Source organism: Zosterops lateralis (genome assembly GCF_965231275.1).
Source record: "Zosterops lateralis genome assembly, chromosome: 4".
In the NCBI taxonomy this organism is placed as follows: Eukaryota; Metazoa; Chordata; class Aves; order Passeriformes; family Zosteropidae; genus Zosterops; species Zosterops lateralis.
Window position 1 is genome coordinate 51,347,733 of NC_139765.1, and position 26,323 is coordinate 51,374,055.

Genomic DNA, 26,323 nt, shown 5'->3' on the forward strand with positions numbered 1-26,323 from the left:
TTTTGTTTATTTTTTTCCCTTTGATCTTTAGAGTCTCCTACAAAAATTACAGTTTACAAATTACAAATAATAAGATTTGAATTTTTGAAAGAGGGGATGTAGTCTGGACATGGTATTAGGATGGTGCAACTCTTCTAACTTGGTTTCCCAAGCTGCCTGACACAACTGCTGAGCCTGCTTCACCTCTTCCACTATAAAATGTTGATGTTGTTTACATACTTCAAGAGGACTGCTTAATTAACAACAGCTTGTAGAGTGATTTCAAGATGGAAAAACATGGCAATTACTGCAAACAGTAAAGGCACTGCAGGCTAATTTTCATTGATGATAAAGTTGATTAACAAATACACAGCTCTAATAAACACTGTTACTGCTTTTGAGTGCAGGAGCAGGTGAAGAGTTGCCATGAGAACAGATGCAGCTGAGTGTGCTCAGTTCAACACTACTGATGTTTCTTTATTATTATGATAATTTTGTTCATTGATTACTAGGAGTGGGTTTACCGAAGTGAGGGACTGTCACTCCCTCTTAACTCTGCCTGATGGTGTACATGCTCTGCGTCATCTCAAAGGAGTAAGCACCTAGTGACAGTCTCACTTCTTAGAGCCCACTTGTGATGGGCTGTCTCCCAGGAGATGCCAACACAAAACAAATTAAAGGGGTGTAAGGCACCATATAAACAGGATGCTCTATAGAAGAGGCATAATTTATGAGCATTGCCCTTTTTAGTTTTCAATACTAATTATCAGCACCCTGAAATTTGTTTAACATGGCAGGTGATTTTTTTTTTTTTTTTTTTGTTTGATTGGTCATGGTTTTTTTTGGGGGTTTTTTTGGTTTTTTTTTTGTTTTGTTTTGTTTTGTTTTGTTTGTTTTTTTTTTTTTTTTGCTTGGTTGGTTGGTTGGTTGGTTGGGTTTTTTGGTGAGGTTTTTTTGGTGGGGTTTTTTTGTGGGTTAGTTTGGGGTGGTTTTTTTGCTTTTTTGGAGGGGGGGGTTGGTTAAGGTTGTTTTTTTGGTTTTTTGTGACATTTTGCAATGACTTAGGGCAATACTAAGGATCTTCTACCCAGTAGTTTGAGAATTCCAGGACAGTGGCGTTTTTCATCTGTCCCTACCCATTTGTTTTATTTCGTTATATCCAGCTCCAAGAAATGGTCCACTAGGTAGTAATAAATGAATTAATGTCAAAGTAATCTTTTTCTTTCCCTAAAACAGCTAAAACTCTCATTTAAGAGGAATAAATACAGGTACACAAACCTCATCTCATTATTTTGAAACTCTGTCTTGTGAATTGTTACTTGTTGCTTTAGCAACACAATTAGAAACATGTTTTTAAAAGGAAAAGACACATTGCTTTCTCTTGAGTAATGGTCTGTACAGCCCTTCTTTGCCATATTCTTATTTTCAGTAAAATGATTACTTTCTTTTAAATAGCTAAAGTGATGCATAGGAGTAGTTACATGGGACCATTACTAATTGCCATGGTGAAATGCCACTGCCTATCTTCAAGGTACAAATTGCCATAGTAAAATGCCTTTGTGTCTTACATCAAGACAGATATGGGAAAAAAATACAACATGATTTTGCAGATCTGGTTCTTACACATATTCAGAAGCAAGTTTGCTAAAGAAATTACTCAATGGCAGTTTATTGTCTTTCTCCTGTTGTCACAAGTAGGCAGAGCAGTCTGCTTTTGTCACTGTATCATCAAAAAACAGGTAGTCACTTGTAAAGTTGAAATTGGTTATAATGCATAACACAACAGAAAGATGTCAGTGTAAATATAATTTAAGCATGATGTGTTCTATTAAATTACTGCCTGGTTTTGATTATTAGAGCCTTTAATCCTGCTAAACGGTGCATGTAAGGCAGAGGACCAGATTAATTCTAGATCCCAGTTGAGACTGGAAGGTTGAGACGAGCTGATCTGATGAATGGCCAGTAAATACAATCACAATGTCATTTTAATAGGCTCTCTGGGAAAATGAATAGTTTTTTCTTTAAATGTTTCTTTAAATGTTTACAGCTCATCAGCAGGAACACAACTTCAGTTTTATTTTTCATTTCATGTACCAAAGTGGTGAGTGCATGCTTTAGAAAAGAAGCTCTACAAATATATTCATGACACAGCACAATGGAATATGTCATTAAAAAGAAAAGTAATACAGTTTGGGAATAATTTGAACAGCTTGATTTTTTCCTGACCATTACTTAAGAACTTGAAATATGAGGTGTGTTAGAGTTAATGAAAACTACCCTACATGAAATAATGACACAACATGAGGGCTTTGTGCCTTTTATGTCAAGCAAAGTAAAAGCAGAAAATACATGCCACCCCTTGACTGATCTCACATCACAATATTTTGATTACTATTAATAGTCACATTCCTTAATAAACTTGAGAACTGTGATACATCAGTCCTGTTCCTACTGTGTTTGGTGGCAGAACAAATACTCCCATAGCTTTCAGTACCTGCAAATTGTAGCCTTAATGGTGAACATAGAAACGAGGATATGTGCTTATTTATTGAGCTGTGTTATTACGGTGGCAAAGTCACTTGGTCCTTAGTCAAAGAAATTTCTTATCCCCATTAATTGCAATTAGTCCTCCATGAGAAACTAAGTTTTGGTATTCTATATTTGGAAATTAACTATTTCAATTTTTTCTAGAAGGAAAATGGGGATGCTTTTGGTATGCAGTATTGCTGCACTCACATCTAAAGTGGGACTTGCAGCTAAGCCTTTCAGCCTGCAGCTTGCAGCTGGAAAAGGGTGCTTGGTGAGGGTGAAACTCTTTGCTAGCAGATCCAAAAAGGTTTATCGTTTCAGCATTTGTTATTTTACATTTTCATCTGATGTCAGTAGCCCCTCTCTGTCTACTGTGTTTTATACATTTAATCCTTAGCAGCAGAAGTCCACTCCTGCTTTCAAGGCTCTGCTGACTTCCTTTCTCATCACCTTGGTATTTTTCAGACCTGCAGCTCCCACTTGTCACCCCAGACTGTTCTGGTCAGCCTGGACTGTCAAGGGTCAGCACTACAAGAAATGTGTCCCAGGGCAGCACAATCACTGAGCAGGCACGTGCCTCCCATCTGCAGCACTGGTGGAAGCAGAGTGTGATCACAAAGCTGTAAGTTAATGATAACCCACCCTCAGAAACTGCCAGTGCTTCAGCACACAGTTATTTGGGAGTCAAGGATGCAGAATACAGCAAAAGAGGAACATTTGGAGGAGCACAGCAGATGGAGCACTTGGATGCGTTGCATCTCATATTTGCAGATTGTTTCTATATTAGTTTGCACATGTTTTGGGTATAAACGTCTAAGTCTTTATGTGGAGGCATTGAAACACCTCAACAGATAATACAGACCTAGAGACACCCCATAACCTTTACGTCTCATGGTGGCTGAGCTGTTTCCTGCTCCTATCCCTCCTTTGCCCCTATTACAGACACACATATGTAGTGCTTTGCACAGGGATCCTCCCTTAAGGTGAAGAACCAAGAAGTACTTGATAATTTGTCTGTTGATCAAGTGCTGTTTCTTACAGCACACTATTTCCCAAATTTTATGTTCTGAGGACCTGCTATTTTGCAGAGGGAAGAAAAAGTTCTCTTTAAGATAGGTGTTATTAGACTTACTTGACAGATAGCAAAATTGAGGTCTGGAAAGGCCACATATTGCCAAAAATTACACAGAAATGGAAGAAGAGCCCCTTGTCTTTTACCAGTAATCAGACTTAGAGACCCATAATTTCTATAGTCATCTTCCCATTGAATTCTCTATGAGGTAAATTGATACTCAGATATTTTAACAGACAGATTATTAACACCATTGTGAATATGCACAAGTATAGCTCAGATTTCCCCAAGTAATGAGCTTTTAAATAACAGGTTTTTCTTGGGTTTGCATTTTGTCTGTTCTGTTTCTAAAGCTGACTCTCTTTGTGTGTACTATGGGAGCTGTAGGCCAGTTTATAGAGAGCTGTGTCACTTCTTAAACAAAGTTGAGAGCAGAATTCTTAGATTTAACTGATTTATTATGGATATTACCTATATCTAGGTATCCTAGTCTTTCATAATATTTGGAATGATTGTATATGGCTTTCATTTGGGGAAGTATGCAGCACCACATGTTTCTATCCCTTTATTACAGAAGAAAGTGCTAACAGTAGTGCAGTCTTTCCATAGGGTTGGGTGGGGTTGCTCTTCTGAATCACTACAAATCAGCATTAAATAGGATACTTTGACTATGTATTTCTGTTATTTAAGATACCTGGATTTCTTTAATGCTTAATTTAATCTTGATTTAATCTTTCACTCTGAATATCCTGGATTTATAACATTTAAATACTCCCACAATACAGTTACCCATACGTACTCTCAAACATCACTCCCTCCAAATATAGTTGCTTCCTGAGTTTGAAACTAAGAGTTAAAAATGCTGAAATTGGTAAAATGACTCAATGTAAAGCTTTGTTCCAGACTACTTTATTTAACCTACTGTGTTGCTTAACTTGGGAGAAAAAGGGCTAATTTTCTATTTCCCCTAATTTCACTATTTCACTATTTTCTTATAGCTCATTTGCAAAAGAATTGTATTAATGCTACATATTCTTATTGCTTTCCAGGAATCAAGTATCAACTACATCAGACCACAAGGAAATCCTTAAAGCTCAAGACCTTTCTGTAATCATCAAAGCATATGTGCTTGTGACATCCTTAACACCTCTGCGGGCATTTATTCATTCAACCACCACTGTCTGGCATCCACCCAAGAAGAAGCATTTTACCATAAAGGTAAAGCATTTAATTTCCTCAGTTTTCCATCTTTCAGGCAAAATACATAGAAAACTAGAGAATATCTTTCCTCTCTTTTACCCCTTCTATATTAGCAGCCTACAGCCTACAGTGAATATTCTTCTAATGTAGTTTTCATTTCTCAGAACAAGTGGGGTTTGCTTCATGAAGCAGGAAGGCATTGCCCTGTGCACTGGAGGCCTGGGATTTGCATGTCTCCAAGCCCATTTTTATTGGTGACATTTTACAGCTGTTGCAAGGTTAGAGTTTTCTCTAAAGCACAGCAATGTAGGTGCTGCCATGCAGTAGCAACTTTTGCTGGGATATTGATAGTGTTGTCAAAAGGGTAACTAAATATTTAAAACAGTTTGTTCAGATTTCTTTTTAGGTGCAGTGAAATAGACTAGAGGAGGGTCAGGGCACTTCTAAATAAGGGGAAGAAAGTATACCATGGTTAGAGTGGTTCCCCCATAGTCTCAATTTTATTCAGGATGTTTCATATGTGCCTTATTCTGGACATCTCCAAGTGTATGAAGACACCCATCTCTCTCCACATCTTGCTTGCTCACCAGGCCCATGGATTTGAAAATATGCCTTCCCATTCCTTTTTCCTTCTAGCAGAGGACTGTGCTTGTAACACATCAGCTCTTTGTGAAGCAGCTACACCTATGCCATCGCTTCTTCCCTTTTGGAGAATTATGGTCCCAATGTGACAGTGATTTATTGAAGTCACATAGATCAGCTCCTGCAGCAGCTGTTAAGGGATGGGTGTGCTTTGCCCATGTGGCCTTCTTGGAGTGGGAGCAGGTCATGACTTTGGATCAGTCTGGATGTTGTGGTGTCACTGTCAGCACTGTTGATGATATCAGCCATTTGGTATATTCTACAATTTTATCTCTCACCAAGTGGTGTGCCTAGTTTAAGCTCATTATCTAATTCTAGTCATTGGAGAAACAGACACCTCTAGAGAACAAATCATCCCACTTAATTTAGACACCAGTTTTGGAATGAGTTTCCTGGTGAAAGTGTTTGCTTCTTTCTATGGGCTATGATATTCTTAGAGAACATGCCAAATTCTGAATTGCCAAAATTAGGTGAGCTGAATCTACTTCTCTCTTCCCGCTCCTGCCCCCCACCCCCCCACCCCCCCCCTCCACTTAAGCTATGGAAGCTCATGGAGATATATTACTTTGCCATGTATTTTCCTCCATTTACATTTATGAAGAGTAATGGTCACTTGCTTTCAAACCCTGGGATACAGTTTTGGTTTATGTTTATTAAAATAGCACAGTATCCAGCAGCATCACTGTTGCAGCTGAAGTAGGGACTACTTTAAAGGCTAGCAGTCATTAATAATTGTGATATGGCTCTGAAAAACAATTCCCACTGAGGGAAGTCTGCTGAACAGGGTGCCAGCCACCATTTACAGAGCACTTTGGCAGCTGAAGAAGCAATAAAAGTGATAGATGGAAGTAGCAGTGCTTCTACAGTGGTTCCAATCTGTTTACTGCTGTTGTGGTGTTATGCCTTCCATGGGTTCAGACAAACTCAACAAAATTGTGAAAAATACACAAAAGATAGGCACCATTTGTGAAAGAAAGCACATTTTTAGTGATGTAGATATTGAAATACAAATTTAAAAATTATGGAAAATGGTGTGTGTAAGGCTGCCTCTCAGCACAGTGTGCCCTGTAAAGGGGACAGGGATCTTCCAGGAGAATGGAGACACTGGGAATTCATAGAGTGGCTAGAAAGAACTACTGGAAAAATCATATAGAGGGTCTGGGCTTGAGGCAGAGGCAACAGGCAGGTCACCCAGCAGAAAATACTTGGGAGAAGGTATGAATTCAAACACTGATATCCTTTGTTAAGAGATTTTGCCAACTTTGTCAAAAACTTCATGGAGCCCTCCATCACATGCCATTGCGACATACAATTCCAGGAGAGTCATCTCTCCCAAAGTACCAGTGGAGCAATGCATGCTTGTACCAGCCAAGGAGCCTGGTCCTGAAAGCTCCTAAGCTCCAAGTTCCTCCCAGCTCTATCGTGTAGGATGGAATTTGCCACGTTTTGAAGCTTCAACATGTCAATAATCTATACAGACAGAATTTTCAAGACCTGTTTTTCCACTGATTAACAGAATACCCATCAGGGACCCTGAAGATGCCTATAAGGGAGACTTTGGTCTGGAAAAATTTGCCAGTGTTTTTCCACAACTGACTGATTTTTTTTTTTTTTTTTTTTTTTTTTTTTTTTTTTTTTTTTTAATGCAGAGATGAGAATCATTTTGATTATCTGCTTTCAGTAATGTTATACTATAATTTAGAGACCTCCTCAGTGTGTATAGACCTGTGGTCAGGAAATTTTTTCTCATACCAGTATAATTACAACATGTAATGTGGGATATATGAAAGAGAGATTTTAAAAAAAACCCGGAGATAGGGTAGCTATATGATATCAATGATTGAGAGAAACTGTGTAGTGAAAAACCAGGAGTTTCATTAAATAATACTACATTCCCCACTGCCTTTTTGTTAGTAAACTATTGTAAATGATTTTTGCAATGCATATTTTCTTTTTATAGTCATAGTGGCATGGCATCAGAATGATTCCTTGAATAAGCATTGGTCAAATGGCAGTTCAGGAAGAGTTCAAGTGTGTTTTGCTCACCAGCTGCCAGGTTTTCTCTGGATTATACATATTATAGTACTTCATTTCAGAAAGCAAAAGAAGGTAAAACCTGAGCTGGCTTGAGGATTTTATGTGCAGTCAAGGGGTAACAAAAGTGCGACTTCAGATTTGGTCCCAGCATGGGAAGATGCAAGAGATGCAGAGGAGAGAATGGCTTTCTGCCACACAGATGTTTAGATATGAGGCTTGTGTAATAGCCCTATTTCTTTGAGGAGAGTTGGAAACTGCTTGTTTAGACCATCTGTGTGTTGAAAAATTATTAATAAAATAGAAACTTTGTATTTTGCATGCTGTACCAATTAAGGGGTCTCTCTCAATGTATGCAATAATTCCTTTTGTGTTAATCGACATTATGTATGTGTATTGAGAAGAATGCTGAGCTCTGAGTAATTATCTCTTTTATAGAAGCCAGTGTGCAAACCAGTAATTTATGATTAATTATTTCAAGGCTTAACACACTGTGAACTGCTTCCTTTGCCCTGCCATTAACCTTTCCCAACCTGACTCTAGTGTTTTATGAAGGGATGCACTTTTGTAGACAGAAGTATCACATCCTGCATCATCAGGGAAGGCTGTGCTGTCAGCAACTTCCCATGGCCCCTGCTATGGCTCATCATCCTTTTGCTCATCCAAAATAGACAGGTACCTCCTGGACTTGAATTCCTTGACTGGTGTTCTTGCATAACCCTTGATGTGCTCAGATGGAACTCTGTTCTTAAGTAATTTTCCGGTTGTGAAGTGCAGTAAATATAATTTATTAAAGCAGCTTGCTGTTAAGCTTGCTGTGGTGTGAGTCACTATAACTGTCACTTAAACTCTTTTTGTGTATTAAGCATTTGGAAACTTGTTTCCAAATAAAGAATTTTTTTTTTCCTACTTAACATACATACAAATAAAAGTGGACCCTCGCCGTTACAGGAAATCCATCTTTTTATCTGACGTGTTGGTCTGGCGGTCCGGTGTTGTGGAAATTAAGTTGCAGTATTGCCCTCAAGTGGCCAGCTTTGGTACTCCTTGAAGTATTAGCCATATGTATTTAAAGTGAGATAGAATGCAAACGTACATACTGATAAAAAAAATACTTGCAAACAGCGGAAAGGCTTGGGATTTTTTTTTCCTTTGTTTTACGTTTATTTGTTTGTTTTTCTGTTTTAATTTCATATCGTTGCCCTGTCACTCCTAGGAGCAAACACACAAGAAAAATGACCATAAATCCTGAATCACTTAGATTGCAGGGTTATGTGGAACTAAAATTAAATTTGTTCATTAGGTTCTGCTAGAATCCTATAATGCTGTTCTTTCTGGATGACTGAGCATAATATAAAAGCCATCTCTGTTTTCTTTCCTCATGGTATCTAAAATTTCTCTTTTCACTGATATAAGAATGGAAGTCTATCTGGACTAGGGGAGATCAAAGACATGCTTAGTCTGAAACTCCATTTGTGGTAGTCAAGAGAGCATCATGAAACTGTGTAAAACGACAAACATAAAGTGGTAGTGGTCCTTAGGCAGACTATATCTATTTCTGGTAGCCTGTAGGGTTAGAAACACAAAAATGGAAGTGGAATATATGTCTTCATGTTTAATAAACTCCAATGGACTTTTATGCATGCTCTACTAGAGCATCTCTACTAGATTTTTAAATTCATGAATACTTTTGGTCTTAGCAATGTCTTTGAGCAATGATACTGTACAGATTATTTACGTATTGCTTGCAAAAGAGGATTTGCTTTAAAACTTTAGCAAAGTCAAGTATGAATCGATTTCATATCCTTAATTCTTGCCTTAAAAGAAAGAATAAGAAATCCTTCTTTGTTTTTTTCATCTGTGTCGACTTGTCATGCGGTGCACAAATAAAATTCTTTCTGGAGTTCTCTTTCTGCTTTTCTCATTCTGAACATCCTTATTTAGCTAAGATCAAGCTTGACACTGATTGTCCTCTACAAGGTGTGGATATATCATAATTTTTTACACTATTATCCTGGTCCTTAGCACTCTGGTGTTTTTCTAGTTCACATATCTTCTTGCTTTGCCTGTTCAATCCAGTCAGCTCTTTAAGCATGCCCTTCTGTGTCTTCCAGCTTTCCTAGACCTGTTTCCTATTATCCTGATCCTTCTCATCTTTCCTTTTTTTGAAATCCAGCTTCCCTTAGTCAAGACGATATGCTTTTTTTTTTCCCTCACAGTAACCTGTGAGAAATACTGTTAATAAATCTCCTTTACTTTCCCTCTAAGAAGTCAGGGCTGAGTTGGGAAACCATTCTTACTTCAGTCTCAGTCAAAAGGCCTAATTTCATGGTTGCTGAAGCTGGTCAGTGGCTTTTAGCTTTTAGACTTACTCTTAACAGCAAGAAACTTTAGAGAAAAGAAACCTTTCTGAGATGGCTTTTTCTTCTCTATGTAATTAAGTTATGAAAGTGTTAAGGGACAAGATGTTGGGTTTCTTTGTGAACAATTTTTTTCCTGGACAATTTAATATCATCTTTTTAAAAATCTTATGTAATGAAAAATATATGCAGAAGTGAGAAATTTACTATAAAAAATAGTTGGACACTAATGTGATTTTCCCTTTCATCGAGTGCCACGTTAGAGCTGCAGAGAAAGGGCACATCATAACAATAAATACGGAGTGGAATAAGCAGAGCTACCTGAAGCTAATGCAATAAAATTATGACAAATTACTGAACTGTTTTCTTGATGTTTTATTCTGGAACCATTCGTACATGGTTCATGGGTACATTTTTCTCCCATTACATGGCCTTTGTCTATTTCTATATGCTCTGATCAGTGGAAAGGTCCACCTGTGCTAGCAGAAAATATTGGAAATAGCTTCATTTCTAAGTATGCTTCTTCCTGGCCTTCTGTGTAGAATTAGTTTTCATTTTGCAGACATTTTAGATATTTATATACTACCATAAATATAATCAAGGAGATTATTGTCTCTGTGTAAACCAGTATTTTTTATACCTATGTACAACTATTTATGCCCAAAAGTATTTGGACCTGGTGAAGAAATTCCACCAAAGATAGATCCAGTAAGAAGAATGAATGTACAAAATTGAACTGAAAGGATAGAGCCTATGTTGAAAGTTTTTTAGAGATTTATTGAATTATTCAAGCTATTTTCAAGAAGAAGCAATTACTGTAAGACCTTGAGAGCCTGAATATCCAGCTGATCAGAAAGAGTGCAACAGCTCCAGTACATGGCAGAACAATCTGGAGAGGATGCCCTTTGCTGCTTCAGAAAGGGTAATTTCTTGAAACCAAAGGTCATGCTTTCACCCCTCAGATGTAAACCTTACTTTCAACTCTTATCCTGATAACTTTATCTGCCATGTCATTTTGAAGGCTACTACTAGGAACCAGCAAGGTCTTTCAAATTCAGTTCATTATAATACAAATATTACAAATACTGTAAAGTAGGATGTTCTAAATCCCAAAATGTAAAACTCGAAAATTGCATTGAATTACACAGCAGTGGTCTCTTTTCTTCTACCTCCTTGCCTCTGAGGTAGGTTCAGAGCTCATCTGTGCCTCCAAAGAGGAGTTACTGTTACAGGAAAAAACGTAGGAGTTCACATTGCTTAACCAAACCCAGAAGTGTCTAACTGATGATATACAATCAACTGGCAGCCAGTAATTATAATATACCTTCTATCAATTTCAATAACAGAAGAGATTAATCATGATACCAGACACTTAAAACACTTCATTGCTCATTTCTAAACATCCTTCTTTAAATACTCTCTGAAACTCTAGTGGCATCTGCTCATTCACCCATGTTTATCCAGCCTTTATCTCACAGGCAGTACAGGTTACAGCCACAGTCCTGCTCTCCTGGGATGCAGCTTCCCTTCTTTTGTGCACCTCTGCTTGGAGAAGTGGGGGGCCCTGCTATGTGGGTGCCCTTTCCACATGTACCCATGCAGGACCTGTGCCCATCCTTACATTCCAGTATTCCTTGTAGTCTAGGCAGAAGCTATGGTGCCAGCAGCCTGATTTGTGCCAGTGCATGACCAGGTTTTGTCTGCTGCTTTCTCCACCTTGAGTCTCTCCCCTGCTGCAAATTTTCATGCTTCTTTTCTATTATTTCCCAAGCTGAATACTTCTTTGTTTCAAAAGTCACTTTATAATTTCCTGGTTACTGTTTAACCTTGCTGATGGTCACATTCCTCTTTATCATGGTAAGTTTGGTCAAACATCATCTTAGAAAGTTTTGCATATTCCAGGCACACAGGTGGTGTCCGTGGGGCAGGCTGTATGAGCACTGCAGTGAGAGAGCTCCTCTCTTCAGTGACCCACTTGGATTCCCCAGGGGAACCAAACAATTCTAGATTGCAATTAATGTCATTGTTTTGAGACAATCTACTTTAGGATGGCATAAATTATGCTCTTCAAGCATCTGTGTTCTGCAGTGAGGTGTAAAGGGAACCTAGACATTTAACTTGTACAAAGACATAAGCCTTGTAGTCTGGGATCCCTCTACAATATTGGCACCTGAGTGAATTCTCTTCATGTGACCTGTGTCTCTGAACACCTGTTACAATCAACTGAGAGCTAATCAGTGCAGTCAGTAAAGAAAGGTGGTCTAAGTTTGCATTTATGGCCATTCCCAATGTTAGTTAAGGAAAATCTTTCTTGTTTGTTTCATCAGGAGGCAAGATTGTTTAAAATTGAGCTAGAAGGCAATCTCAGAATGATCACTGTAGTTCGGTTTTATACTCTTACTCAGGGCAATCCTCATTCAGGTAACTGTCCCAGGCTGCTGCAACAGCTCTCCTGAGAAATTAATTGGCAAAAAAAATTGCCCAAGGAAAATCTTGAGGGAATTATTACAGTCATCATAATATTCAGCCCAGTGAGTGCCACTCTTCCACTCTTCTTCAGGCTCCATGTCTCTCTGTATGAAGTCTGCAAATCAGAACTCCTTTGTCAATTAAATTGCATTTTTCAATGTGTCAGACCTTCATTTGATGATTCAGTGTATTTTTGAGGAGCCAGAGGGATCTATGCAATTGAGATTATAAGGCTAATTTTAATGACTAATTTTAAAATCTGGATGGGTAAAAAAAAGCATCATAAAATTAAAATTGAGTTTGCCTTTTTTTTTCCAATGACTTTTCCTAAAGCAAGAAGTTGTTATTGGGAAGTGAAAGGTCAAGGAGTTTAAATTAATCTAAAGAGTATTTCTAGTTCATTTTGCCTTTACAGAAAATGTGTACTTGATCCATGTAACTTGACTGCATTTGCACACTTCTGTAAGTCATTACATAAATATTTGGAACATACCTCCAAGTGTATGACTTCAGCATTTGGATGAACACCTTCAAGCTTCTGAGAAGTCTTGCAATTCTGTATGTAATAGTGTAATTGTATAAAATAAATGTGCATGTCTGCATCTAGTCTTACAGCCTACTAAAATTTAAACCCTATTCCTCTGCTTAAAAATTAGCCAGCCAGAGGTCAGCTTTCTCCAAGAATAGGTTCCTGTAATTAGCAGCAGAATTTCCTACTCTATCTTCTTTAAATTGTTTGATGCTTCTGTTAATCACACTCTATCAATGATGAGGGTGCATTTTGCTGGACAGGCAGTCTGTTTCCTCTGAAAGCAAGAGGATTAGCATCGGTGGTGGTCACTTGAAGAAACCTCGAGCTCTTTAGTATTTTGCAGTTGAACACAGTATATATTTATATACTTTTATTCACTCAGAAGAACTTGAAGTTGCTGCAGATTTTCACATTATCGCCCTTAATCCATACACTTTAAATTTTTCTTATCTGTTGCTGTAAATCCTGTGGAATCTGCTGGAGTCAAATCTAACCTGAACTTGTTTAAATAGGATTTTAATGAATTGAAATTTAACCTGAAGTATTCATCTCATCTCTATTGGTCCCGAACCAGCCTGACTAAATATTTATTTTCAGCCATTGGCTTAGAATAAACATTGATGTAAAACCTGATATTCTCTAATGAGAGCCTGTTGAGCAATGTTTCCTTTCTAGGCTGGCTAAGGAGAGCTGTAACTAAAATGCAGTTTCTTGGAGACGCCAGTTTTATTTTAATGCCTGTTCTAATGGCAACAGTTGACTATTATAGCCAGCAGCATGCTCTGAGTACCAGTAGGACAAGCCAGCCTGTCTTCATCAATTGTTACTAGAAATGTATGCGTTATGTATCCTTTGCGTTAAAGTGCTTGGGAAATGATTGATGGTGAGGGAGGAAATGAGCTAATGGTGGTCTTGTGCTTCCTTCCAGTAATCTCCATCTCTCCTTATAAAGCTCTTCCACTCCTTATGTTGCCTGTGCAGCACAATAGCACATCTCACTTAGTCCTTCAATACCCACTGGAGATTTAGGAAGTTAGAGAAAAGGTGCAAGCCAGAGTAGTGGGGTTCTAAGTTATGTGCAGAATCTGGCAAAGATGATGGAAATAAGTACAAAATTCATCTGAAGAACCACCTTGGTGAGATGGGCCTTCATTTTCATTTTTTTCTTTATTTCACATGAACAGTTTAATTGTGTTTGTCCTGAACAAGGAACTAACCACCTTGGTGAAAGGAGCCTTCATTTTAACTTTTTTCTTTATTGACATGAACAGTTTAATTAATTGATTTTGTCCTGAACAAGGAACTGAAGTGGAACAACTTCACTTGGAGATGAATCTGAATCAGAACTGATTTGAAAAATGTGGGACTTCTTTCTTGATCTTTCTCTGTGGGAGAAACACACCTTTGGTGGTCTTAGACTTTGGGAAACAAGGCCTCTTTCTCAGTGTGCATTGGAGATGAAATAGAGTGTGATGTGAGGAGCTGGATAATCTCTAAATAATGTGTTCAGGGCTCCTTTGCCCAATAGGCTCATGGGACTGCAGTAGACATAGCAAACATGCTACAATATAGAAATACAGTGTGATTTAATTCAAGATTTCAGATCATGCAAATATCCAAAGAACAGAGTTGAGGCTATATGTTTAGCCTTTGCTTCACCATTTCCTGCAGTCAGAAGTTTAATTTTATAACTTCAGCCATATATATTGTTGCCATTTTTTCCATACTGACATTTCAAATAGCTTTACTAAAAAGATGAAAAAAAGTCCCAGGCACTATAAACCTTCAGCACAGATCTGTGCATGGGTCACAATTCTTTTAGTCAGTTAAACTTGTAACAATAAAAAGAGGTGATAAGAACAGGAGGCCAAACTCTTTTCCTACCCTTCAGTTATTTACCAGCAGAACTGGATGGAGTTAGTGAAATCGTAGAGAGCAAAAAGCAAAGGAGGATTAATGTCAGCTGCATTTTCAAGTATCTCCCATGGCTGGCTGTAAGCAATGTTACAGTATTTTTTAAAAGGGAAATTGAAAAGTGCTTATTACATTTAACTGCAGGATGCTGCCTGAAGAAACTGAAAGCCATTCCTCTGTGCCAGTGAAGACCAGTGTTCTTGAAAGTATTCATGCTCACAAGGGGAGAGTCCAAAACTAGAAAATTCTGTGGACTAGAGAGAAGCATGCTGTACGTTCTAGTGTCAGCACAGTGAATGTATCATAGCACATCACCAGGAACTAGCATTGTTTGGATGAGAGACCCTTACTGAGTCTATGCCTGTTCAACATCTTTGTTAAATGTCTGGATGATTGGGCAGAGTGTATACTCAGCAAGTTTGTTCATGACAGAAAACTAGGAGGAGTGGCTGATACAGCAGAAGATCATCCTGCCACCCAGAAGGACCTCAGCAGACTGGAGATAAGGGCTGACAAAGACCTCATGCAATTCAACATGGGGAAGTGCAAAGTCCTGCACCTGGGAAGAGAGAGCCTCAGGTGCCAGCATGTGCTGGAGGCCAGTGGCTGGAAAACAGCTTGCAGGAAAGGGTGCAGGACACCTAGTTGACCATCAACCAGCAGTCTGCCCTTGTGCCACACCTGCAGTACTCTGTCCAGTTCTAGACTCTCCAGTACAAGAGAGATGTGGAGAAAGTCCAGGGAGGAGGGACAAAAAGGTGATTAAGAGACTGCAGTATTCCTTATATGAGGAAATGCTGAAAGAGCTGGGCCTGTTTAGTCTGAAGAAGCTTCTCAGGGGGCAGAGGGATGTCATCAAAGTGTATGAATAGCTGAAGGGAGGCTGTAAAGAAGACAAAGTCCCTTTTCAGTGGTGCCTAGTTGCAGAACAGGAGGCCATGGGCACAAATTGAAACATGGCATGTTCCTTCTGAGCATCAGGAAACACTTTTACTTTGAGGGTGACCAAGCACTAGCACAGGTTGCCCAGAGAAATTGTGGAAATCTTTATCCTTGGAGGTATTCAAAAACTTCCTGGACACAATTCTGGGCAACTGACTGTAGATGACTGTGCTTAAGCAGGGGCATTGGACCAGATGACCTCCAGAGCTCTCTGTGGTTCTGTGATCATGCTTTGAAGCCCAAATATCACATTAAACTTTTTTTAAAGACTTTTACCAAGGCCCAGGCTTAGGTAACCCATCTGCTGTGGATACTTGTTCATGGTTGTAGCAGTCCAAGGCAGATAGAGAGATGCCAAGCGTATCAGTCCTCAGGAGGGTTGTCTACAGAAGCCTACATGCTTCCATCATGTTACCCCACTGGGGCATGTATAAGTGGGTGATAATAGAAAAAATATACTTGCATTTCTAAATAAATGTAGTAGAGAAATTCCCAGAAATAATCAGAATTTTTTCCTTTCTTAATGTTACTACAAAACGTGTTCTGCAAATACTTTACATGCTTTATTTTTGAAGACAGTAATTTTTTTGCTATCTCTTTGGTAATATAGTACTACTATATTATCTAAGAGTTTTACATAGTTCAGGCCCTAATTGAGTTCTCTGCTGTATGATAACTCTAATGGAAATATGTTTCAAAGGCAGCCCCTTTCTTAGCACTGAGGACTCTGATAATACAAAACCTGCCTATGTCCCACTCTTCACTGGGTCTCTGTCCTGCTCCAGTTGTTTCCTTGAATCTCTGTCTGAAGTGATGATGGGGTGAATTTGCATGAGTGATGAAAGCATCTGAGGACAGTGCAGGCCAGTAAATATGCAATTGGGAGGATTCATGAGTCTGAAAACTACAGAATATGCAGAGTTTGGTTGAAACAGGCTGCAGTGCCTGATGATTTTTCCCACATGGAAAAATGATTTCTTCTATATTTCTTCTATATTCTATTTAAAGCTTGTTGACCAGGGGTAGAGATTTGTAGTCAAGGTCAAGTGGGCTATCCCTTGGCACAGTATGTTAAGGAAAGAGAAAACTTTTACTTTAAGTGTGCATTGATGAAGATACAAGCATTTATGAGTCTGTTTGCCTAGAACCAGTGACAGCAAAAGGTTTTATCAAAGTAAGCTTAGATTCTGAGCATTATTTTTTTAAACCATTAATACAGATTTTGTTTCTGATATACTTATTTGTAAATAAAAAGTCATTCTCTATTAGTATGCTGTGTGGAGCTTTTAATTCCACTTTATTGTACAGATGAATAAGAATTGAAGATGATATTCCAAAGCAATTTTTATTTCTATGAACCTTTTAATTTATGATTTTAAGCACTGATTTATTGTAAATGCTCAAAAATATATGTATTCTCTTTCACAGCTGCAAAGGTTTTTTGAGATATTCTTCAGAAACAGTTCTCCCCAACAAGCCTTCAACAACATGAAGGAGGCTATAAACAAACTTCTACTTATAACTGAGGTCTTCAGCAAATCATCTGCCTCAGGACCAAATTCTTTCAATCAGTAAGTGACTTGCAATAGTCATTGCAATGCTGGTGTCAAGATAGCTCCTTAGAACAGAATAAAAATTGCAGAGGACACAAGAATCTTAAAATAAAATCTTCCCATCTATTTCATACTTCTTTATAAAGTAAGGATAGGCTGCATTTAAGGAGTACAGCTCTTCAATACCCACAGTGTTTCTAGTTTGTGAAAAGGTCATGATGAGTACTTAGGACCAGATGCTGTCCTAATGAAGTGTTTCAGGCAGCACGAATGAACAGAAATCACTCACAATTGGGCTAGTCCTAACATATATAAAACTGTATTTCCTTTCAGTGAGCATTCTGTCATATATCAAGTATTTAATGCTAGAGTAGCCCAGATTGTCCAGAGCTGGCTCTGGCAGGCAATCTGAACAAGAGACACTGTAAAACACTTTATAAAGTGTACGCTATGAAATACACCTAGGCACAAACAATCACATTTCTGTGTCTAATCACTACTATTAGTGTTATAATTCTTACACATAAATCAACCTCAATTATGTAATATTTTTACTAAATAAAATTAATATTTGTTCTAGGTATGTTATGTCCCATCCCTGACATTTTTATGATAAGTACTAAATAAGTTACTATTTATTAAATTTATGTGCTTAAGCTATTTTGAGAACCAGGTGTTTTAGTAGCAGTAATGTAAAGATTATTTGACTTACACAAGTTGGAAATAAAGCCTATATTGTGAGTAGAGAGGGTACCAAGGAGGGAAGGAGTGTAATGATGATTAAGCTATTTTGACAGTGGTCCAAAACTTCTTTTTTACCAGTCAAATGAATTCTCTTGTTTGTGTAGCCCAAGACTTGCTTATAACTCTTCCCCATGCCCCCAAACATCCCCAGAGCTGCAGCAGAGCTCTTTGGCTTCAGTGAGCCTGGAGTGTTTCACCGTCTCTTCCTCTCCAAATGTCTTCAAAGCTTTTGCAGGACCTCATTCACTCTTCAAAAGGCATTTCTTCCTTTAGCATAATTCACCTCCCTCTCTGTCAATCATTAAAAACACTTCTATATAGCACTATTTTCATCACCTACAATCTGACTCCTTCCATGTTTAATGCTGCTGGCTCTACTCAGAAATTTATCTAGTCTATATCACATGTTGTTTCTTGACCTCTTGACATGTTTCCTGCATGTGTACTCTGGACCTGTGTGTGTATTGAATTTTACTGTGTATAGAGACGTGGTTCAATGATGGACTTGGCAGTGCTAGGTTTATGATTGGAAACAGTGATCTTAAATTTCTTTTCCAACCTAAATTATTCTATGATTCTATATTTCTCAACAGTACCTAACCTCACTGAAACTGATTTCTTTTCTATTGTATTTCAGATGCAGCCAATGTTTTCAAATGCTAACCTTTGACATTGGATTCAGCATGTCCACACACCCAGTAGTTCTTAAGGTGAGAAAATTGCACAAATTATTGCTTGACTCAAAAAAATTACACCAAGAACACAGCAGAAAACCCTCTTTGATAGGTACCCTCAAATGTCTAAGAAATGTAACAATATTTTAATATTAATTTTGGCTGGTTGTGGAGAGTTTTTGTAGAAAAAACCAGTTTTTAAAAGTCAGAGTTCCTGTGATGAAATTCACTGGACCATCCAAATGTGCAAATTTTCTGTTTACATTGAAAGACTATTACCCCAAATGAATTTCAGTGAAACAAAATCCATAAGAAGCATTGTATGAAAGTGGAGTTAGGTTTTAAACATGACAGAACAAAGACGAATGGAGGAAGTTAAAAAAACACAATTGGCTTTTAATATAAATTAAAGTTCTCCATGAATTGGATTGTACTTCTTCATTTAATTATATCATAACAATTCAGTAATTGTATTTTTACCAGGCTGTAATTTACCAGGCTGTAAAAAATTATCCCAGAAGAGCTTAAAAAACTAAACATGAAACATAATGTTTACCTGCCTGTGTAGAAGTTTCAATCATTATCCCTATTCCATAAATTTATAGTAAATATATAATATATGTATATAGGATTTAGTAGTTTCTTGTGAAAAAACAATTGGCTGTAGAAAATAGCTGTTGATAATTAATGCAATATTGAATATTATAACTTGTAAATTATAGTATGCACACAACCTATTCATATTCATTTTATATTTGTGTTCATGCTAAAATAATGGTTTAGTCATATTTCATAACCATGAATCTATTCATTGTGTTTATATATTGTAAAACTTATACTTTCATCCATAGTAAGAGATGTTCAGTATTAACCCTTATCACATGAGTTTTCAAGAGTTATTTTAACATACAATCTGACATTCTATATTTTTAATCAAATTTCAAATCAAACACGGAAAAAAAGCTTTTCACATGTGTCTGCAATACTGCAGTCTATCCACTGGAGGGCAGCAAACATTGTGGGATGGAGTTGGGTCAGGCAATGCGGCCCAGCGTTTGTTGTTTTATAATCCTGTCAGTTTGTGTGGTTATTACCCTTTTTTAAAGTTCCAGTTTTGTATTTATTGCTATGAGAAGAATGGAAATGTTATTCAAACTATAATTTTTCATAATTTTTTCCAACAGGTGCATGAATACTTTGACTTTCAAGTTGAGAATGAATTGACTATTCAGGACCAAATTTCCAAAGAACGTCTTTTTGAAGATACATTTAAATTTCTCTTTTCTAATGAATCCTCAACATCCAGTTTCATAGAAGCTTTGCAAAAAATATATGAATCATCTGTGAGCAAGGTAGTTAATTCCAACTTTTTATTATTATTATTTGAAAATATTTAATTTTAAATTGTATGCCTCTGAAATTGTTGGTGCCAACTTATAGAATGAAGATTTTTTTAAAATCAATACCATCTTTTATTGTATTCTGGGGAGTAAAATTGTAATTATATTGAAAAACTGAATTTTCTTTTGAAAAATTTCTACTCTCAAATTATGTGATTTTCCAAAATACTGTGCATGAAAGATATATTTAAAGCTTTAAAAAAGTAATTTTCCCACTATTTTTAAATGATCTTTTTTTAATATACAGATGTGTGTTTTCATGATTTAATCCAAAATTGGTTAACGCATGCATGGAGATCCATGAGCATCAGAATTAAATTTTGTTTCTTACAACTTTATGTCTTATTCTCAATGCAAGATCCAGCTCCAGTTTTTTGTTTTTGTTTTTGTTGTTTTTTATTTCATTTATAGAATCTGCAGAAATTTTGCTTCATTAGCAAACCCATTTCTGACAAGTTGAGATCTCTTTTAGCAGTACTTCTCTTAGTCTGGGAACTTTTAAGGATGCATTTCTGATGAGTCCCCTGCTTGAGACTTATGGGGACTAAATTATCCAGACAACTTCTGCCTCTTGGACCGATGTGGCTAAAACAGGGTCATGAGTTCTAAATTTATGTCAGGATAAAGTAAAAAGCTGCAGACATCCAGGCATGTAGTGATACAATTACCCAGCCTGTGTTCCAGAGACCAGTAGTTTCTAGGGGTTCATTTCTACACAAAGCTAGGGCTTTATTCTAGACTAAAAAATGGGATGAGCTATCAAGGAGCTGGCTGGCTGAGGTTAGGGCTAGTTGAGAGTTGCCGTAACTTGTTCCTCTGATCAGTGAGGGGATTGGGGTCTAATGAAAGCACACTGCTTTCCGTGTGGTTTCACCACATGCTGCCCTTTCCTTCACAGGATGGAACATACAACAGAGAAGATGAGCAGTGTTTCTCTTTGGAAGAGATAAATTCAGTGATTACTTTCATAAAGGAGCTGAAGAGTCTTGGACAATTTGAGCTGGTAAAATAAACTGGGTTTTGTTTTATTGGATATATATTTTTTGTAAATCTCTTAATATTTCTCCTTCATTACCATTCTCTGATGTCTCTGGCATATGTAATTAAGCTGGATGGGCAGGGAGCAAGGAAGTAGAGGTAAGTAATACTGATTTTACTTTGGTGGATCATTTGAATTTAATTTAAAATAGATAAAAAAATACAAAGATTATTTGAGCTGAGCTTCAACTGAAAAGGACTGCTAAAGCAGAAACAGAGACCAGGAAATAGAAGGAAAGGAAAAGAAGGAAAACAATGTAAATGACTAATGAGGTGGTTAGAAAACAGGATGGTAACGAAGCAAAGAAAGTGAATGGAAGGACTAAAGAAAGTACAATACTCAGATCATGACCAGAGAGTAGATATAGCTGAAAAAAGTGGCAAAAAGGGGGGAAAAAAGCAGGTGGAATATGTAATGTTTTCTTCTTCCTGTTTTAAATTCATTTTCGGAGAACACAGATGGAGAAATAACAATCAGTGTCTGCAAATAGTTAATGAGGGAAATGGTGAGTATTCAGAAAATAAAGGATCTGCAACTGAATCCGTTGTTCAGAAAGTGTGTATGATATCAACATTTCTATGAGACTTCCTGGATGAGTGTTAGGTATGGAGGCTGATGACACTTTCTGAAGAAGCATTGAGCCTAATAGATCTGGAATTCATAGAATCATCTGTGTTGGAAGGGGCCCAGAAGGATCATCAAGTCCAACTCTTAAGTGAATGGCCAATACAATGATTGAACCTGTAACCTTGGCATTATTAGCTTCCCACTCTGACCAAATGAGATAACCTCAGTTCAGAGGCAGAGGAGATCAACTTCCATGTCAATACTGATAATCCTGATTTGCAAGTCTGAGCATGACAGTCCTTTTCTAAGTGTGTAGGAAAGAGCATTAATATATAACCGTATATAACTATATATAACTATATACAGCCCTATGCTGTATATAGTCTTTTGATAGTTTTTCACATCTTTGAACTCTACAAATATCATACTGTGTTGTCTCAAATCACTGTCTTTCTTCTCAGCTTTTTCCTTCTTCTGCACCCAAGATCCAAATGTTGCTGCGCGACCTTTATGGAATGGTAGACCCAATGAGGCGGCTTAGTTCAGTCCTGACTGTGCATTGGTTGCTTTCCAGTGTCCTTCAACAGTTCCAATTCATGAATAAAGAGGCACATACAAATCTTTCAGAGTGGTAAGATAACTATTATATATGATGAGGGTAGTTTCTCAAGTTATATTATTGCAATATCTCCAGTGAGCGTCATAAAACTTAATCCTTCAGAAGATGTAGGTGTACTTGCAACCCTTGAGATGAAGGTCCATCATCCCATATGGACCCCTGTCAGCCATTCTGCCGTTAGAACTGTAGCTAGGTTTCTAAATAGAACAGGTTTTGCTTCTCTATCTATCTGGATTGAAAATAATTCAGAACTATCGTAAATTTTTTAAAGAAAGATTAATTAGGGATTTTTTTTTCTATTTTTTAATTTATGCACCAATTAAAAGCAAAACTGTAAAGAAAATACAAAATTTCAGGTGAAGATTTTTCCAAAAGAATTAATAATTTTGATTGGCTCCGAATTTTCTGTCCAACAAAAGACAGGTTAGAGACCATTATAGCTGACAACCACATTTTAACTCCTTGTGAAAAGATGGAAAAGATGCTGTAATTACAAGGTTAGATCCACTGAACTTTTGGCAAGAAGTTTTAACTTTTGTGAGGAAAGAGGAAAGAAAGGACAGAACAAGGGAACAAGAGAGAGTGGGAGGAAGGAAGGAAGGAAGGAAGGAAGGAAGGAAGGAAGGAAGGAAGGAAGGAAGGAAGGAAGGAAGGAAGGAAGGAAGGAGGGAGTAAATTTATCATATACTATATGTTCAATATAAAATTTTTCAAAATGTGTTTTCTGTTTTCCTTATCTCTTAGCTAATGATGTTTCATATACATATATGCCATACTAACTACTGACATTTACAATTTACAAACAAGGACCTGGGAACAGAGGCACATTAGACAATGTGTATGTTCCATTCCACTGAGTCTCAAGGTGAATGTGTGGATGATATTAATGTGTACATTTTACTGGGAGAATGCTGTAGTGAGTACATAAGGCATCTTTAAGATTTCTTAAGTTTTAATTTTGTTTCTCATTGAATTTGGCATGGCTTTCAGCAAATCAGTCATTATCTGTATGTTTGCTTTACTGTAAAGGGGAGCTTATGCTTTATAACTGTACTAGGTAACTGTTTATTAGTGTTTTAAATATTCACAGTTCCATGAAAGTGCTAAATTACTGTTGTTACTACTGACCACTCCATTACTCTGTAAGAAGTAACTCAGAGATGCAGCTGCTTGCATTCATATGTAAGCCCTTGCCCTTTTGCAGAAATATTTAGGTTTGCATATCAAAGCATACCAGCCTTTAGCAGCTTTCTGTTCTAATCTAAGCTGTGCCACTCACTCACTTTGAGCAAGCCCCTTGGCCTCTTTTTTTTCTTCAAGCTCAACATTATTGTATGTGTATAAATATATAGAAGTACCATGACCTTTCTCCAGGGCATAGGCCAACCTGCTTCTTTGCTCTGTATTTTTCTGCAGTGGCTAAGCTAATAACACTATTCTCTTCATTCACTGTATAAAAAAAAAACATGTCATTTGACATTGCTAAATCAGAACCTTCCACTCCTTTAGCTACATGCGTGTGAGGGTGATGTATGTGTCAGATATGCATATGAATATACTTAATTTCAAGGAAAAAAGAGCTTAGTTGTACTTACTCCCCAAATAACTCAGGTATGCAGTCTCTTTGAGCTTTGATTAATTTTTTTCCCCCAGCTTTGATGAGTTTGTATATCAGAACACTTCTGAATTTCTTCACTTAAGGCCAGGTTGTTCAGTCGATTTATTTAACAATTCTTATTTCTCTGACTGTGGAAAACTGGTATTTCCATTTATCAGATCTAGTGATTGCACAGCTGACTGTCCATGCAGACAAGAAGTATATGGGAAAAAAAGTGACTTCTGGCTGAGGTCTTGTACAATTACTTTGTTCACTGATTGTGACTCCATAGGAAAAAGGCAAGATATTAAGGTGTTTCCTAGTCTACCTATTTTAACTCATTTCATCTATATGACTAGTACTGAAACCTTAAATGTATTAGTGAACTCTCTGAATTCCTTCCACAGGAGATGTAAGAAGAACTCTAGAAACTCATCTCAAGCTATAATGAAATAATTACAGCCTAGGTGAAAATGACCACCTCAGATGTATTGGTATAAGATATTACACTTAACATGTACTCTGAAAAAATTGTCAAAACTTTTTATGGACTTCTTTTCAACTGTATGCAGTTTATATTTGTGATATGACTAGGAGATACGTAACTGCTGTCTTTTGGAATAGGGGCGATGAGGTGTCATGGAAAGTATATTTGGCTATGTCAGATAGCATAGAAGAATCAGATTAGTGAGTAAAGCTAACCCTTCAGTATCTGCAAAAGACAAAGGCCTAAGAAGGTCAAAGAGCTGGAAATGTTTTTTGAAATCAAAAGTGGTTCTAACTTCTCATATGCAAGCCGTTTTTTTAGTTCAAACTGGAAACATCTGAATTTGGGCTGAAAATACTTTTTTGGAATTTAACTTGGTCATGTCAATTACCTGGAAAGTCTGAGAAATTAACACGTATAGGACTATGGAACAGCAAAAGGCAATGACAAAGGAAGACAAGGCTAAGATCACTGATCTAGAATGAGAGGAGTGAGAGACAGAAGGAAGGATGAAACAAGAGAGACAGTTGGGATTATGTGCCAGGAAATTAATCCCACTCTTGCATCTCAAACAGATGAAGGTCCTTTCTTGAGTAACAGCATGTGAAGGAAAGGAATCAGCAAAGTCCTCTGTATTAGAAGGAGCTTCATAACTGCATCATATCTCAGTCTGTTGATTGCAAGGAGCTTTGACAAAGGAAATCTTCATGGTGCTGATGATTAAATAGCTCAGGCTGCAGCAGAGATAAATCATTGAACCACAGAGTCATTCATATTGGAAAAGTTTCTCACAACCTATCACTTATTATGTGGGAGAATGACTCCACTTGGCTACAACCTTATTTCAGGGAGTTGTAGAGAGCAATGAGGTCTCCCCTGAGCCTCTTCTTCTCCAAACTAAACACCCTCACCTCACTGAGCCACTCTTCATAAGGCTTGTGCTCCAGCCCCTACCCCAGCTTCATTACCCTTCTCTGGACATGTTCCAGCACCTCCATGTCTTTTATGTAGTTAGAAGCCAAAACTGAACATAGGATTCAAGGTGTGGCCCCACCAGTGCTGAGTGCAGGGGGACAATCACTGCCCCAGTCCTGCTAGCCATGTTGTAATCTGAGTATCTTTCTCTAATATGGTTTCTAAATATTACATTTTGCTACCCTGCTGTAATCAGATATAATTATTATATGTCTCTTAGTGCAGTCTGATGTTAATTACAGTCTCTACAGATTTGAGATTCATACAGGTCATGCTGTTCCTTTGTGAGCAAGGATGTTGCAGTTGTGGTGGCTGCCACACTCTAAGGTATTCTGTGACTAAATCCAAGTCAGAGAATTTTAGTTTTGTAGAGTTAAGACACATTGCTTTCACTGTAAAACAGAGTTTGGGACCAGGTAAACAAAAAGGAACAGCAGAGAGAAAAAATGTATTTTGTTTGGGCGCCAGATGAATGAAGCAAAGTGACACAGTCCCCAGGCCGGTGCAAAGGAGAGATTCTTTATGGCAAAAAACAGGCCTTTTTAAGCAGCCAGGCCTTTATCTGTTACATGGTTTTAAATCATAACAAACATAATCCAGCCAACCACCATATACCACGATGTGAACATGTAATGGTTATATAACTTGCTTTTCCATCTCTAGTTCAGCTGAGTCCCTTTCCTGGAGTCCTCTTGTACTTAGCCGAAGTAGCAGGCCTGAGCCATGATTTACAAGGGTAACAAGGCCCTTATTTTAGGAGGCTCTACCTATGTGCAACACTGTTTGACAGATGTTAGCTGTTACTTCCTTGACAAGCAGAAAGAAGGGTGCAAAATTACTTACAACTTAGAAAGCAAGCCCTCCAAGATTTTAAGTGCCTTCTTTGAAGTAAGTAATGAATTTGCATGAACTTAGGGTGGTGTCTAGACAGTGCAAGCACAGAATTACATTTTCCTGCACACACAAAGACACAGATCTGCCAGCTGCTTCTTTCC

At 37.5% G+C, this 26,323-nt stretch overlaps 1 protein-coding gene across 2 annotated transcripts in view; it reads left to right on the top strand.

Moving 5' to 3' along the window:
* CPED1 (cadherin like and PC-esterase domain containing 1) overlaps positions 1-26,323 on the top strand; it is a 146,444-nt gene that overhangs the window by 44,017 nt on the left and 76,104 nt on the right. For both annotated transcript variants that reach the window (XM_083859454.1, XM_083859455.1), the window contains exons 6-12: positions 2,974-3,130; positions 4,630-4,798; positions 17,102-17,244; positions 18,608-18,680; positions 19,829-19,996; positions 20,943-21,047; positions 22,112-22,281. In XM_083859454.1, the coding sequence (XP_083715580.1) occupies positions 2,974-3,130; positions 4,630-4,798; positions 17,102-17,244; positions 18,608-18,680; positions 19,829-19,996; positions 20,943-21,047; positions 22,112-22,281 (985 nt within the window). The remainder of the gene's footprint in view (positions 1-2,973; positions 3,131-4,629; positions 4,799-17,101; positions 17,245-18,607; positions 18,681-19,828; positions 19,997-20,942; positions 21,048-22,111; positions 22,282-26,323) is intronic.